This window comes from Apostichopus japonicus, chromosome 4 (genome assembly GCF_037975245.1).
Source record: "Apostichopus japonicus isolate 1M-3 chromosome 4, ASM3797524v1, whole genome shotgun sequence".
NCBI lineage: Eukaryota > Metazoa > Echinodermata > Holothuroidea > Aspidochirotida > Stichopodidae > Apostichopus > Apostichopus japonicus.
The window spans coordinates 26,080,503-26,097,004 of record NC_092564.1 but is presented as its reverse complement, the minus strand read 5'-3'; the positions used below and the strand labels follow the sequence as shown (position 1 = coordinate 26,097,004).

The following is a 16,502-nucleotide window of genomic DNA, read 5'->3' as shown; positions in this document are numbered from 1 at the left end:
CCACTAGAGCAAATGTTCTGTTTTGATTATTGGTTAAAGAGAGGACTAGTTGGCAACATCTGAGTGGCATCTAGAATATACTAATATGGAACCCTGTGAGGCTATATCACTGCTAGCAACCATTGTGTAACTGTTACCTGTTAGTCTGTGACTTGTCTTTAATGAAGTTTTGTAACATCCCTCCTCATGTTTTTATAACCCATATACTCTTCAATGAACTATCTACTGGAGGTTTATACCGTTTCCTTTTAATGGTCACAGGTAGTAATATAAAACCATTCCAAGGTCTTAACTTTTCCATTATTACCTATGAATGAAACTGCATGACTGAACTGGTGATTTAGTTCAGCTGTCAAAACAAATAAAAGAAAAATGAATTTCGTAAGATACAGCTCATGATAATGTTGCAGCATATGATGGCATCACTGCAGAAATAAAAATGAGAAGATATCAGTCAATGAAAGTCATATTGTTCTATTTAAGGCACCTTTCTGCAATTTGTTCCATAATCTTGATGCCAAAACTACCTAATGTTGCTAACTACCTTATGATTGCCACATATCAGACTATTAAAGGCATTGAAGTCTCGCCCTAAATCGCGTGCGGCCACCTGAAAAAGTTAACTTTCTGTTGCTTGCAAGTGAAGTTTTGTTCGTGTCGCTACAAAAAGCAGACAGTAATGAAACGTGATACCATAATTGTTATCTTTAGCTGGACCTGAGATGTCCATCGCTGTATCGTTTGTATACTGTGCTGTGGGTATTGACCGCAGCTGTATGTACTGACTGTACACTTATGTCTAATTACCGACGGTAGCAAGCTGTGTGTGTATTTTCTGGGATCGATGGTGGTGTTTAACACTTCTGTTACACTTCATTCGAAACTAGGTCAAATTACTGGCATGAGACGTTCCTTTTTGTGCGAGTATTCACACCCTGTAAGGCGCCACCTAGCTTTGTACATCCTCTCTTCATCCTCCCTGCAGGCTGACACCGAAAACAGTAGTCTACCAGCTCTCAATAAAGGAACCGGACATATGTTACTAAAACGGTGACGTGACGGAAATAAAACATGGAGGCAAAAAACTTCCCTTCATCTCTCTTGAAGAGAAGAAAAAACTCAGGTAATACATGGAAGAAAGTAAGGAAACCCATCTGAACCCGGGGGTGAGAAGACATAAAGAGGTATGAATCAGATGAGGGAGTAAATCTGGCGCCGTTAATCGATTAAAACATTTATTTACGGAAGAAACACGCTAAAGGTCACAGAGATTACTTTGCAATTTTGAAATTGCCAGATGCCTTATATTTATCATACTGGAGATGATGATTTAGGTATTCACAGATGATACCACTCTATGGATTGTAAAATTAAATCAACAAACCTATTAGCAGACCAATTTTTTAATATAGTTTGTAGAAAACTTGGAGGAGGATAAATTTCTTACCAACTCGGTTCGGTTATAGCAAAAACAACGGTCACCTTCCATGGCCTTCCTTAGTGTTACAAGTGAATTGTTTGATTCCATGCTAGGTCTTGTTTAAATCGCTTGCCAAATATACCACATTATTGTGTGTGTGTGTAGGTGTGTGTGTGTGTGTGTTTAATGCATAGAATAGTGATTTGTAATAGTTATTAAATATATTAAATATATGACTAAGTATACACTTCTTACACACTAAACCACAAAGTCAAAGCATAATATAAATTCAATGAAGCTAAACTGTGTGCTGCATTAATTTTTCAGAATTTTTTTAGATTTATTTTCTTTTGTCTGATTTTGATTGGGCCAAAAATTATGTAAAACTTTCAGCCATCTGCATAAATACATCATCAAAAAGATGGAAGCTAAAAGGTGCAATATAAATGAGTGTAGAAATGGAGGTATCAGAGTCATTATTTTGTTAAGGGCTAAAATGCTGCTACCAATTTCCATATAAACATGCTCAATTCAAAGAAATTCTGCCAGGGCACCCTTTTTTCCCCTCTGACCCTGGTGACAAATGCCAATTTTAACACCCATGCTGCAAGTTGCACTCTCTACTCGTTATTACTAAAACCTTGATTCAAAATATCACCCTGGAATTGTCCTTTAAAATATCACTTTCTCTGACTCCTTTAAATAAGATATAAAAAATATATAAATATATATATATATATATATATATATATATATATATATATATTTGCTGTAAACAAAACAGCTGAAGTGTAGACTAATGTAACCTTTGAACTTGGTGTATATTACAGTAACTTCATGAGTGTAGGTCACCAATGTGTGTGTGTGTTCACTATGATCAAACATTTTAACAGTTTATACTAGGTAAAAATGAAAAATAAAGCAACAACTTATTTGTGGCATGTGTGTGAGATGTTTCCATGAGTCAACATTTTGTTTCGAGTGTTTAATTGGCTTCTAGACATTTATAAACTAAATTTATGAAATAAAACAATAGAAAGCAATGGGACAAACTAAAAACAATGCATCTTGCAAATGTCAAAGGTTAAGACAGAGCTACCAGTCAATAAATAGTTTCTAAGTAAAATGCCAGGAAATTATGCGAAAGAATCTTTTTGAAAGTTCTTTCTTGACCTCTGTGTGCTACATGGTACTGAGGAGTAAGCATGTATAAGATGTGTTCCATTAAGAGTAATATGGGAAAAGTTAATATCAAGTATACAGATATGGTTTATCATATTTTATCTTATATATAGGAGGATAATCTGTAATAGGTTGGGAGGAGGGGGGGGGGGGTGGGAGGAGGAGTCTAAGTCGAGGGGTTGCCCCTTTTTGAGGAAAAAATTTGAATTAAAACATTTCAATCTCATTGTAAGATCAGAACGACTGTCACTGTCAACAGTGTACTTTTCATTACTCAAATTTGAGTAGCTAGGGTGACCAGATCACCATTCAGAAAGTTTGCTGTATCTTTTACAACTGTTTCAGTACAACCCTAAAAATCCAATGGGGACACCTGCCTCAGATAGAATAGGAGGACATGTCCCGCGGAGGTTTGGAAACCCTACATACAGACATGATGCAGTCCGGGCGTGGGAGGTGTCACACAGTATTTATATTATACTCTAAGGTGAATTTGTAAGGGAGAACAACAGAGAGTGGATGTAAATACTTTGGAGTTTAAGAAAAAACATGTTTCTAACATTTTTGTTATTTAGGTATATTGGGGTTTTTTTTGGTATATATGTGGAAGTCACTACAATTGGGGGGTGAGGGGCACAAATGAATATGATACATTTTAAAAGGTTAAACAGCTATAATTTACAACATAAAAGTAGCCAATTGCTTAAAAGGGGATCAATCCAGCACATACTCTTCTTCCACAAGTTTTAAGCCATTTGAATTATTTAGTGAAAGTGTTAACACATCTTTCTTTCTTTTTCTGTGGTATTTGATACATAATTAATTTTTTTTCTAAATAAATAATAATTTAATTTCTAAATAAATTTAGAAATCTTCAAATTTGTAGATTGCATGTTTTGTTAAGTTGTTTGTTTGTTCACACCATGTGAAGTAAAGTGTGAAGTAAATTGTTTTCATTTAATAATTACTTAAAATTATGCATTTATCGATTTCTACATACATGTTGAACCAAGATTTGTTTTATTTTTCTACAAAGAGATACTGGGAAGTAACAGAATAAAGTTACAAAGAATCAGGAAGAAGGGGTTAGCAAGGGTGTAAGAGGGGGTGGGTGTGGAAGGGCAGGGCAGGGCAGGGAGGGGGTAGGTATGGGGGTGAGGAAAATATGTCACAAATGACAGCATTACACGGTTCAAGGTCGATTGATATTTTTTTCAAAGATAATAATATGTTGGGAATTTGTACATGTATTTCAAAGCTGTGCAAAAAAGTGCAATTTTTAGGAAATGAGAGGTAAAAGTGTAAAAATCCTATGTTTTGTGTGGGAGCTGTTTGTTTGCTCATTGTTATGTTCTTATCTCAAACCATATTTTTGTTAATTTTTTCAAAGAAGATGCAGAACTTCTGGTGGATATAACTATTCCACTGTAAATCAGAAAGAAAATATTCCACTGTAAATCCAAAAGATTTAGGGTTCTGTCTTCTTTTCTACGGGAAGCGTAGGGTGGTTGCATCTGATTTATAAAATTGTTTACTGAAATTATATTTGTTTTCCTCTTTTGAGAATTAAATTTAACTGTCCACATGGCAAGACATTTCTGAAATACTAGCAATGGTTATGAAGCTCAATAGAACAAAGGAGAAAAGAAAATTGATCAACTTTGTGTTTGTATTCTTTGCATTGGATGTTAGTCCTTCTTCATTCATGCATAAAACATTATGAAAAATGGTTTCCCATCTACCATCCCCCCCACACTTCCATGCCATTAAATCAATAATCCCACATCAAAAATTTAAAGGAAAGGTAATGCTGTGTATCGGATGTTTAGTTTTCTCTATGATTATAAATATAGAAATATTGGATGAAATCGATGATATTTTAAAGGCTGGTATAGAGTTGTATATGATTTATTGCATCCATGTGCCCTTCTGTTGCACAATAATATCTGTACCCCTCCATCTCCCTTTCAGCATTCAACCCACTGGTCCTCATTTCCTGGCCATTTTAACAGATCTTCTCATGTCCTGATGGGGTAGAAGGGACTATGGTGTTTGTTTATGTCCTATCTGGTGCATAGTTGTTTGGTTCAAAGACAATACACTGTGCAAAGGTCTGTGTACTGCGGTATGGATGGATGTAGATCCATATGTTTGTATGTGTGTATGTATGCGTGTATGTATGTATATATATATATATATACAATATATAGATATATCCTGCTGAAGAAGGTTGAACATAAAACCGAAAAGCTCCCGATAAGTTGTGCACCGGTGTCATCAGTCATTTTAGTTCCATTTTACACAAGCTATATGTATGTATCATCATTGAATATTCAATAATAATGTTAGTCCCCCGAAAACCAGATTCATAATATTGGAAACAAAAATATATAAAAATATGTAATTCTCTGAGTAAGATTTTTTTTGAGATAAAATTCATCTCTCGTAAGAAAATAATACCAGCCATTGATTAGTTAGAGAAGTTATTCAATCGACCGAAAAGGCTGAATTATCGACTTCCAATGTCCCTGATCCCTGATTGGCCTTCTCGCTTCCTCTCTTTTGACACTTGGGCACCTGAAAGATTTTGGCAAATGTAGTCATAGCGGCTGGTAAGAAGACTAGTCCATGAAGCATTCCCAACGCCATCACTAAAGTCATGATCTTAGCAAAAGTTCTAAAAATGTAACTCGCCGAGAAGAAAAGAAGGAATATTCCTATAATTGTCGACCATCCACTTTGTAGAATAGGGTAACCAAGGAGATATAAAGCGCGGGATAATTTCTCCGTAGCGTTAAGTTTTGCCCCTTCAGACATTACAAAAGCGTACGCTACATGTGCCGAAAAATCCACGCTAAAGCCGATACATAACACTAGATTGAACATTGACACGGATTCCAACGACACTTGCCACAATGTCATATATCCTATCACCCCTACAAGAATGGAGGCGACTGATATGGTAACTAGGATACCGACCGCTATTTTTGGCATCATGACGACCGATACCACTAACATACACGTCACTGCTATGCTTAATGTTTGGATCGTTGTGGGAATGATTACGACATATTGTTCGACAAAGACATACTGCGTCGAATAAGCGATAATCGGCACACCGATAATTTCCGAATATTCGTCCACGAATCTCCGTACAGACAACATGGTCCGCTCGTCATCCATCGTAGATGTGATGTTACTAGTCACCAATAAAAACCTCGATGAAGTGATTTCGTTACCGTCAAAATTAATGTCAAGTGTATACTTTTCATAATGAGGTATCTTCAGGAATATATCCCGTAATGTTGAAACAAAATCTTCCTGAGGCATCTCAGTTGTGCCATTCATATTCATAAGATAATTTTTGTAATCGTCCAACCAAAAATCGGTATAATCTCTAGGCTTTAAGTTTCCGTTGTCATGGATACCAGCTACCATAGTTTCCAGTACTTCTTGGTTGGAACTATTCCAGTAGGGATAAGGTTCTGTGATTATGATCGATACACTAGGCCCTGTTTCCGCAAAATATTCGGCGAACAGTGTTAAATAATCGTGCGTCATTGTCCCCTCTTTCGCAATATTTGCCTTTTGTAAGCCTAGCGTTATCCGTGAACAGAAGAAAGCGGCTATAGTTATATAAAAAATGTATAATACCATAATCCCGCACAGACAGAATTTATTTGAGAATAGTTGAGAGTAGTAGTCGCGAAAAAACACCATCACGGCGTGGTTCCTCTCTCTAAGGTTTTTCGTTTTGATATTGTTACTATTATTCACATTATCCTTGCTATCAGTAGTGTTACTGCCGTTTGAACTTCTGGATGTTCCCGCTGATTCTAACGTTGGTGGAGGTGGAGTATGTTTCACGACGAAGGCAGGTCCTTTCATGGGCTGAATACGCTGAAGGGGCACGCACGTAGTGCCACTGCAGTTGTATGCCTCCATGTGCCCAAATAGAACCATCCAAGCACCAAAGTAAGTTATCTGGTAGACGTATGCAAAGAAGACCGCTACGCCGGTGTACAGGCAGAAAATCTGAATCGCGGGTATCGGTGATATGGATCCAATGCAAAAGGCCAGTATGTCAGTCAGACTTGTAATCGTAATTGACACAGCGGCCTCTTCATACGTGGTAGCCATTCGTTTTTTCACGGATTGGGATGGGTTGGTCAATCGCCAAGCTGAAATCATGATGAACATATCATCCAATCCAATACCTGCAATGAAGTGACGTCATAGATGAAAAATACTGTACATATAGTTAAGGTCATGATGAACGTATCGCGGGCAGGTCTGGTGAGAGGGTGAAGGGAAGGGAGGGGGGTGGGTATGGCACTGAGAATTTGCATTATGCATAATGAATTTAACAAAAGATGAAGAGTTTTAAGTAAGCACCCAGTAGCATTATTGTCCCAAGGGCCCGACGTGGTTTTCGATTCCTCGGTTTTTGCGAGGGGACTCCTTTAAGGTAAACGCAGATTGTATAAACATGAAAACAGAAGCAATGAAATCGGGGTGGTTTGAAGAGGGGGGGGGAGTTGCAGCCGTCAAAAGTCGTGCAATATGCTGATTTTGTTTTGGGCACTGCAAAATACAAGAACTAAACTGCAATAACCTTGTTTGATGAGAGACAGTAGTCCCGTAAATACCTCACCCTCATGTAATTAGACTAACGTTCTAAGATTGCTCGACTAATCTGACATTGATGATGTGGAATTTTGACACTGTTCGCACTCCATACTTTCTTTTTCTGCCCAAGACGATGTTATGATATGTCTCACTGTTGGCATTCCTTATAACAATTTCGATGTCAAAGGTGACGGGCGATATCACCAGTACGCCATTCCATATTGGTTACATTTTTTGGGGCAAGTCGTTACACAGCCCCCCCCCAATCAAATTCGGATCATACCCCCATGCCAAATTCGCATTAAAAAGGTAAAAACTTAAAATGGGCGGGGAGAGGGGTTAAACTGGAATACCAATATGACTTGGGTATAAAGCCCCTACCGTCAATAAAATGATAATGACTCGAGGTCATGGAAGGTCAGCAAGCAAAGACAATGTCTACTAAAAAAGAAGAGTTTGTCTCTTTTGTTTTGGATACAAAAATGCGATATAATGTTGCCCTCTTTCATAAGTGCCATGCACTTTCGACATCAAGCCGAACACTTTTAGGTAAATATTCCTTCCCAGTCGCGGATATGGTAGAATTTAGAGAAAAAACGGGGGGGGGGGGATTGTGATAATATGGGTACAGATAACGGTGCTCAGTTCTTTAGTGTGTGTACAATACGTATGCTATATGTAAATCTTTCTTTTGGCAACGTGGAATGAATACACCCTATTTGTTTGTCAGTAACAAGGATGCAGGAAAATACACAGGTTTGGCTATGTCACCCTTGAGTGCAAAAGGGCAACATAAATGGAACCGGCATGTTCTCATATTACTACGTGTGTTCCCAATCCATTCATCGGGGAGAACCGGGGAGACATTTACCGGGAAGGTAACCAGTAATTAGATCACGCTGCAACGTGCTTATAATACACCTGAGGGACACAGGATTTTGCGTTTTTCGAGAAACTTTAGCCGAAACGAAATATGGTGGCTATAGGGAGGTAGGGGGGGGATGTTGGGTGGGGGGAGCTTAGCTTATACCTGCAGAGTAGAAACCTACCGGAATCGCTAAATAAATTATATTTTTGTGGTAAAGATCTTTGAATCAAGTTAAAATAGGGTATTGCAAGTTTGCGCAACTCAATTTGACCAAATTGTGTATGTACATGTGACTGCAACAATGAAATTTCATGAACAGTCATTTAGCCCAGTATATGAAATGATGGCTGCGTTTAAAATGCGGTAACTATGTAAACTCTTTGGAAATGAATATGTCGTAACTACACAAGTGCAATTGTGGTTTATACCAAGCTAAATGTTACACCACTGATAAGAGAATATTCAGGACGAGAACGGTAGTGGGGAGGGGGAGTTGGTGGCAGGGGAGGGGAGGTTGAGTGGGTGGGAGGGGAGGGGTTGGGTTAGGAGGTGCTTCACTGAAGAAGGTGCAGTTGTGATAATAATTCATTAGAAGGTTGTCAACCATAAATAGTTCAACTGCATGGTTCCTGTTGAACATTTAGAAGCATTGAAAGTCCCAAGAGTTAGTTATCAACCGATCTTCTAACACTTATATTTTAACATCAAATATTCTATCTCATGAAATAAAGCCTATCATAATGCTACGTGAAAAACACATCCTTATATAGAGAGACAGAGTTAGCTAGCTATCTCACTTGTGACACGACTTCTTATTCCTTGCCCGCCCCTCTCCCACCACACCCCCCCCCCCCAAGGAGGGAAGTATATCCCTTTTTAGGCCTATATGAATGTATACTATACCGACTTACCAAGAATAATGAAAGGCATTGAAATGATCACTTGGTTAAACGGAACCCCACAGTAACAGAGTAATCCCACTGCTGACACCAGTGCAAGAGTCGCTGAAATCACACCCATGACACCAAGCCAAGGTTTACTCTGGCGATAGTCACGTATCATGATACATGACACTATCGCGAATGTCACGAGAATCCCGAACGACGCTACCACGTAGACTATCGCACTCAGTGCTAGATCACGTTGAGACTCATCCAAAGATTCCGAGTGAAAGCCATAAACATCGATAATTGAATCTGAATCCAGATCGGCGATAACGCCCATAACGTATGTCTCCCATTCTTTAGACAAAGCATTTGCAAACGCCGGAGAATCTTGTAGAAAGTAATTCATTGAGAAAGCGCTCGCGGATATAATTTCACCATTTTGAACTTGTACCTCACCAAAATATGGCTCAATGTTGGCCACACTACCGTCTGGTAAGGTCAAGTCTGGATAGGGAACAGGTGCTACTGAGGTATCGTTATTTTCTAGGCCATCAGAGTTGTAGTAAAGAATAACGGGATTTGGAAAGCATTGCGACTTCCATTGAATACAGACCATCGTGTGATCAAAATACGTCGCATTTTGTGCACTGTAGATAAACGCCGATCGGATGGATTCGTCGACGTCCAAGAGTGCCTGGACGTACTCCTTGCGAAGTATATTCCCGCCATCTTTGCAGGTGACGATAACCGAGATACGACGATGTGAGAAATAAATTAACCGGTTTGGGAGTGTGTTGCGATCATCTACCGGGAATAGTTCATTCACGGTTACCCTGTCGGTCTTTGCGCGACTGTTAATAGGTGAAAATAATTCCTCGGTGTTGGATTCAAAGTTCATGAAATAAATGCCAAAACCGAGACCGATGGATAATAAGGTGAAAAGCAGGATCAGTGGCACGGGGAAACGGGATATGAGACGGGAATAGGCCCGAAAAACAATTTTCAGGACGCTCTCAACACAACGAAACTCCATCTTTTATTTTTTTTTTCTCGTGGAATTTGTTTTCTGGTCGTACCACACTTTAAGCTCCGATGTGATGAAGTTTGGTCCGACGATTTCGTTCTCTGTAAGTTAAAACCAAACATAGAGTGTATTAATGGTGGTGTGTCGTCTGCTAGTGTGACAGTGTGCTAGTGTGACAGTGCTAGTGTGACTTGCATCATGCAAGTTACGGTACACTGTGATATTGGTGAATAGCGGAATGCATGCTTTGTAAGCTGTTTCGTGAATGCCATGGTGTTTGCGCATGCTCAGATTTCTAGAAAGATCACGAACGTCGTTCGGTAATGTATATAAGGTTGATTGAAAAACAAAATTAAATAACGAAATAGCGAAAAAGAAATTATGAAATCCACCAAGAAAAATAACATTTAATCCTATCACTGCATATTAAAACGACTGGGTTTGAGGAGTCTATACTGTAATGTTTTATATATATATTTTATTATATATTTTTTTTTTAAATGTTTTGGCCAGTTGTAGCTGACAGGAACTTAATTCCGCAGTCGGAGAAAAGGACTATTATATTTGAAAATATAATTCAAGCATTTGGTAACTGGTTTAGGCACATACACGCGGTGTCTTTCGTGACGTCAGTTACACATGAACAGATGTGTATGGATAGAATACAGACTGTATATATACCTATATATATACCTATTCAAATGTAGCCTATCGTATAACAATATATATCAGGTGCGTATCCAGGGGGGGCGTTGGGGGCGCGCGCCCCCCGGGTAAGAAAAAGAGGAGAGAAAGAAAAAAGAGAAGAAAAAAGGAAAAAGAGGGGAAAAAAGAAGAGGAGGAGAGGAAGGAAGAGAAAAGAAAGAGAGAAAAAGGAGAAAAGGAGGGAGTAAAAGAAAAACGTGAAGACACCGGGAAGAGAAAGAGGAACAGTTACAGCATTACAGCGCTGAAGGGTAGCCAGTGACGGATCAATGATTTCGCAAAAGTGTGACTCACCCTACCCCTTACACCGACAACTCCATTTTTTGACGTTTTTATTTTCCTCTATCACTAATGATCTATATATATGCTATATATGGTCTATCATAACGCGTGTGTAGAATTGTGCTATGAAACCAACTGTGGCTGGTCTCGAACTCGACCGTGTCGTCGGGGAACATGACGATTTTTGGGATGGGGGCGACCGCCCGCCCCCCCCCCCCATTCAGCATTGTTTTAAATGATATCGCTAAGTAATTTCAAAATAGAAAGTGCCTAGATGCAACTTACAAGGCCTGGGAAGTGTCATTTCCAGCGATCTGGGAGACATTTTCGGCCAAAATTTGCTTGTACGCTTCGCGCCAACCTATGGTGGCGCTATGCTGAGATAATTTGCCTACAGGCTTCGCCCCTCCCTTGGCAAATTCCTCGCTACTCGCCTGTTCGAATTTGTAACGCAAACAGCAGATATCACATCATGTCAGTGAGCATGAAAATGGCGTTCCAGGATGAAAAGCCTCAAAACTGTCCGACTTGCCTGAAAAAATAACCAAAAATTTTCGCGCGCGAAGCGCGCGTTCAACGTGTTAATGTCGATATCATATAAGCAAGCATCGGTTATTACATCGCATGCCATCATGTACCGTACGGTCCGTTCAAATTGCGCAGTATACCGCGGGATGCTAATGTAAACAACGACATGTCTCATGTAGATGTATAAAAAGCATGGAGGTCCAATTATGTCAAAACTCTCTTTTACATTAGTAATGGCGAATTAGGGGCTGCACCCCCGCCGCGCAGTGGCGGAGCGTTCATACGGTCAGGGGGCGCGTGCCCCCCCCCCCCTGACAGACTCAAATGGACTGCTGGCGCCTTTTTCAGCTCTTTACCACTTTTTACTTATTCTAGATTATTGACTTTTTTATTGCGCTCTCATCTACTTATTGACATTTGTCACATTTTGTTGGTGTAATTTGGAGATGACACCTATTTATTCTTCGTTTATCTGCAAATTAGCCAGGCCCGGAAAGGGTCATTTCCGGCGATCTAGGGAGTATCTTTACTCAAAAATTTCCTATACGCTACGCGCCAACCAGTGGTGGCGCACCGCTTAGATAGTGTTGAAAGCGCCCCTACAGACCATTCTCGCCCCTCCGACCAATACCCCTAGCTCCGCCACTTCCGCCGCGCCTCCTACGCCTATGTGTGTAGTGTTCGGTTTCGGAAATATCTGCTATTTTTTCATTTCCTTCAACCAAGTTTTATAATGGCCGTTATAAGAGGTTGCAATATTTCTATACACCAATAAATTAACTGTGTCTGAATTTTCGAAAATTTATGACCAACATTCTGCATCACACTTCCCTCTACTCGTGCAATTTTGACCGGTCTGTTAGGGGTTGAAGGAAGTTTGTCTATATTGGTTGTCCATAGATGAAATTTTGTACAACATTATGGGTATGTTTTCAAGTGAGTTTATTCACGAGAATTGTGAATTTTCAAATTCTGAACAAATATGGGGCTTAAAACCTTGAAAAGTGGGGCTGACGGGTATTGTGGGCCGCGACGTAGAATCACCTACAAAAGCAAAGACCCACAGGAGATGCGATCAGGTCGAACATGATGTGTGCCGAGTTAACAATCTTCAAAAAGGTTATGGATGGAAAAAAAAACTATTAGGAAATACTTGGTTCTCAGGCAAAAAGTGTACATCTAGTTGGTCATTTCAAGCCCGAGAAGTGCCGTTTCCGGTGATCTGGGGGGTATCAAAATAAGAAATTTTCTTGTACGCTGCGCGCCAACCGATGGTGGCGCTCCGCTTAGATAGTAATTCGCGCCCCCGGGTTTGAAAATCCTGGATACGCGCCTGTATATTAATATATAGCCTAGGTATAACTGCTTCATATATATATATAGGTATATATACAGTCTGTACTTTGTTAACTTTTGTATTAGGCCTATATGGAACTTTGGCCAGTATCTACGCCTCGCCTCGCGATTACTTTAATAATATATATATTTTTTTTTTTTGCTTTTGAAAGTACTTTCATAATTTGAGGTTCTAACTCTCAGAATTATTTCCAAATATCGAGGCGGGTCAAACTCTCCACACATGTAGGAACGGATGAAGGGAGGGGAGACTGGTTGAGCACCGACAAAATGAAACAAAGAGTCATCAAAACGGTTCGGAAATCACTTTTGGGAGCTACTTATACGACAATAAATCAGTGTGGTTTTAGTTAACAGTCTACTACATATCAAACTGAATTGTGTGCCTACATACTTCAAACTGTTGCACTGTTTTAGACTCCGAGACGAAAGGTAAATATGATGTCATTTTCATTATATATATATATATATATATATATATATATATATATATATATATATATATATATATATATATATATATATATATATATATATGCGCTATATGGGCCTGATTAAATACATAAAAACATGGTATGAAATTAAAGTGAACGGAAGATCACTGAAGAAAAAGGCAAACAAATATTAAACAAAATTAAATATAAAAAAATATATATATATACCATACCTTCTTTGTAATAGGCTATATTATTATCCCGTGTAGTAGAATATATAGGCCTACCTCGCCTTTGACAAAGGAACAAGAAAGTGTGTTGCCATACAAACGGATTGGACAGAAATGCCAAAGACCTGCCGGTACACTGTTGAACTAACTCTCCTGTTTTCTATTTTCTCCATATATACTACTCAAAATTACGTCATTTCTTAATTCGGTTATGCTAATGAGAATACTTGCATTCATTGTTGAGGTTTCCATGCAACTGCCTCCTCTTTGCTCTTTGTATTAAAGTACAATAGGCGAGAGGATGAGCAAATAGTCACATGGTTTACTTACGTCGACAGCCTTCGGTGGCTTGACAAACAGATCAATGGAAAGTTTTTACGAAGGACAATCTCGCATACCAAGAGATATTCCATTACCCGTGACAGGCATGTATGGTCGGTTGCCATGTAACAATAATCTTCAGCACATTGGGAATGGTGCGGGTAAGTTCAACAAACTATTTTGTTGTCGCGCGGATCGAAAATTAATGTCCTGCTGTATATTCTTGGAACTGGGATATCATACCCTTTGCCAAAGAGCTACTGCATTTGCCTGGTTTATACAATGTGTCTGCTATACAGGAGTCGCACGTGATCTAATACACCTTAGCGTCCAAGTAGGGAGCTACCCGGGAAACAAGTCGGGAAAACCCCGGCGAATTTGGCAAACACGAAATTAATTTCTTATAAAACAGCTTTAAAAAAATGACACCAACCACATTACTAGGCCAAAGCTTTGTACTCCTGATGTTATACGCCTTACAATATTAAACAGATATGAATATGAATTGTTGGATTATTATTACATCTCATGCTGTTCTTATACTATGAATATACGCCCCCGAAGTAGGACTGTCAGTTACGCAAATTATATCACCATTTAGGCACAGCAGATGCTGTATACCCACTGACCAGAGGTCAGTGTGTATACCCTGCAGGGGCTTACCCTGTTTCTGGAAATAATCGGAAACGATTACAGAAATTATTTTTCACTACCAGAGAATTCCCGCAACCCAACATGATTAATTTTAAACAGTGTATATAACTCTACACTCATTATTGTTACCAAGATTTAAAGTTAAAACGTCTTAAGAATGTTTGTGTCCGCTTAGAACAAACTTGCGTCCCCACAGTTCTCCATGAAAACATGTACTTTTAACTTAAAGATGGGTAAGTCTCTGAGTTCAATCTAGTTTTATTTCTCTGTGGTATATGTGAGTCTACATGTCTTAATTTGTTTCATCTGTTTAAGTCAATGTAAGTACAGCTAACATGTGTGTTCATGTCATTGCATTATAACTACAGATAGAGCAAGACTTTCATTATTTGCAACAAGTGTGTAAGAGCTTTCTTTATCAGAAAGGGATGCTTTGGCAGAACAGATAATCGACTATGCAGATCATGTGTATTCCGCATATCCAGAAGTATTCCAGGTGTCTAAGAAAATAGATGGATATTCTAAAGGTGAGTTCATATGCTTTATTCAATAGCAGCATCTGACCATTTTACAATGACTACTGATTATCCCTCCACAGTATAAATGTTCCTCATCATATGTGGTTTCTATATTGATTTCACCTTCTAATACAATATCCCAAACATTAATTGTTACAACAACAATAAACTAAACCTCACTAGTTTTGGTATTTACATGCAATGATACTTACATGTCTTCACGCTGATGAGATGCAAAACACAACTGAAAACAGTGAACAAGTGTAATTCCTAACCATGGAATTTGTCGGTAGAATTACACTTCTTTACTTCGTGAATTTAGGAGGGAGAGGTGGTGGACGTAACCAGAGGAGGGTCAATGGGAGTGAAGTTCTAAAATGATGTCAGTTAATAGGTTAGCTAGGTTAATGGAAAGGTGCAATAGTAGAGTCGAGACTGGTAAGAGAGGAGGGCAGTACATACCAAAACTATCAAGACGCCTGAAATATGTGCATAATTAGAGGGTCGATCAAGGCTTCTTTCCTGTTTCTAAACCATAAACGTGAATTGAATTGTAAAATAGTGGTAAAGTCTAACCAGGAAATTTAACCAGGATTTCCTGGTTATTTCTACCAGGGGTTTTGTTAACATCTCATTCACCAGGAAACCTGGTGAAAACAACCAGGATATGGAGGGTGGCATATAAATGCAGCTCCTGGTGAAAATTTCCCCAGTTCCTGGTAAAATTTCACCAGGTTGTTTTTAGAGCGTATAGTATAACGTTCTCAACATTGCTTCAGTAAGGGGTAAAATGCGTAAGAAAACAACATGCAAACTTACTGAGGTTTACGAAGATGATTTCTCGGGAGGTGCATGCTCTCAGTCAAGAGCTAAACCTTCAGCTTTTAACAAAGTCAACAACTGAAACTTTATTTTATAAACATAAGAAATATTGATTTACTTGCAAAAGGTCTGTCGGGGTAGCCTAAAGGTTATCTAATATATCCTTTCCCTACGATTTGTTTTTTGTGTTGAGAGGTACTTAACCTAAGGTTAACTGATAGCGTTAGTGGGACGATCGACTGATCTCCACCTGTGATTAACATAACCACTGAGTCCACTTGTGACTCGCACATCAACTGACGCGACCTGTGATTAACAAAACAACTGAGTCCACTTGTGACTCGCACCGACTGTCTCGATCTGTGATTAACATAACCACCGAGTCCACTTGTGACTCGCACACCGACTGACTCGGCCTGTGATTAACACAACAACAGAGTCCACTTGTGACTCGCACACCGACTGACTCGACCTGTGATTAACAAAACAACTGAGTTCACTTGTGACTCGCACACCGACTGACTCGACCTGTGATTAACATAACCATTAAGTCCACTTGTGACTCGCACACCAACTGACTCGACCTGTGATTAACATATCGACTCAGTCCACTTGTGACTCGCACACCGACTGACTCGACCT

General features: G+C 39.1%; 2 protein-coding genes across 3 annotated transcripts in view; one reads left to right on the top strand and one right to left on the bottom strand.

Annotated features, from left to right (window-relative positions):
• LOC139966957 (FYVE and coiled-coil domain-containing protein 1-like) overlaps positions 1–4,257 on the top strand; it is a 28,004-nt gene extending 23,747 nt beyond the window's left edge. For both annotated transcript variants that reach the window (XM_071970463.1, XM_071970464.1), the window contains exon 18: positions 986–4,257. In XM_071970463.1, coding sequence (XP_071826564.1) covers positions 986–1,046 — 61 coding nt within the window. In that variant the 3' untranslated portion in view covers positions 1,047–4,257. The remainder of the gene's footprint in view (positions 1–985) is intronic.
• Positions 4,258–13,879, bottom strand: LOC139966958 (patched domain-containing protein 3-like). The gene is made up of 3 exons (XM_071970465.1): positions 13,549–13,879; positions 9,011–10,111; positions 4,258–6,819 (listed from the first exon to the last, which is right to left on the bottom strand). The coding sequence occupies exons 2-3, from the start codon at positions 10,017–10,019 to the stop codon at positions 5,090–5,092; spliced, it is 2,739 nt and encodes a 912-aa protein (XP_071826566.1). The 5' UTR covers positions 10,020–10,111; positions 13,549–13,879; the 3' UTR covers positions 4,258–5,089.
• Between the last annotated feature and the right edge of the window lie 2,623 nt (positions 13,880–16,502).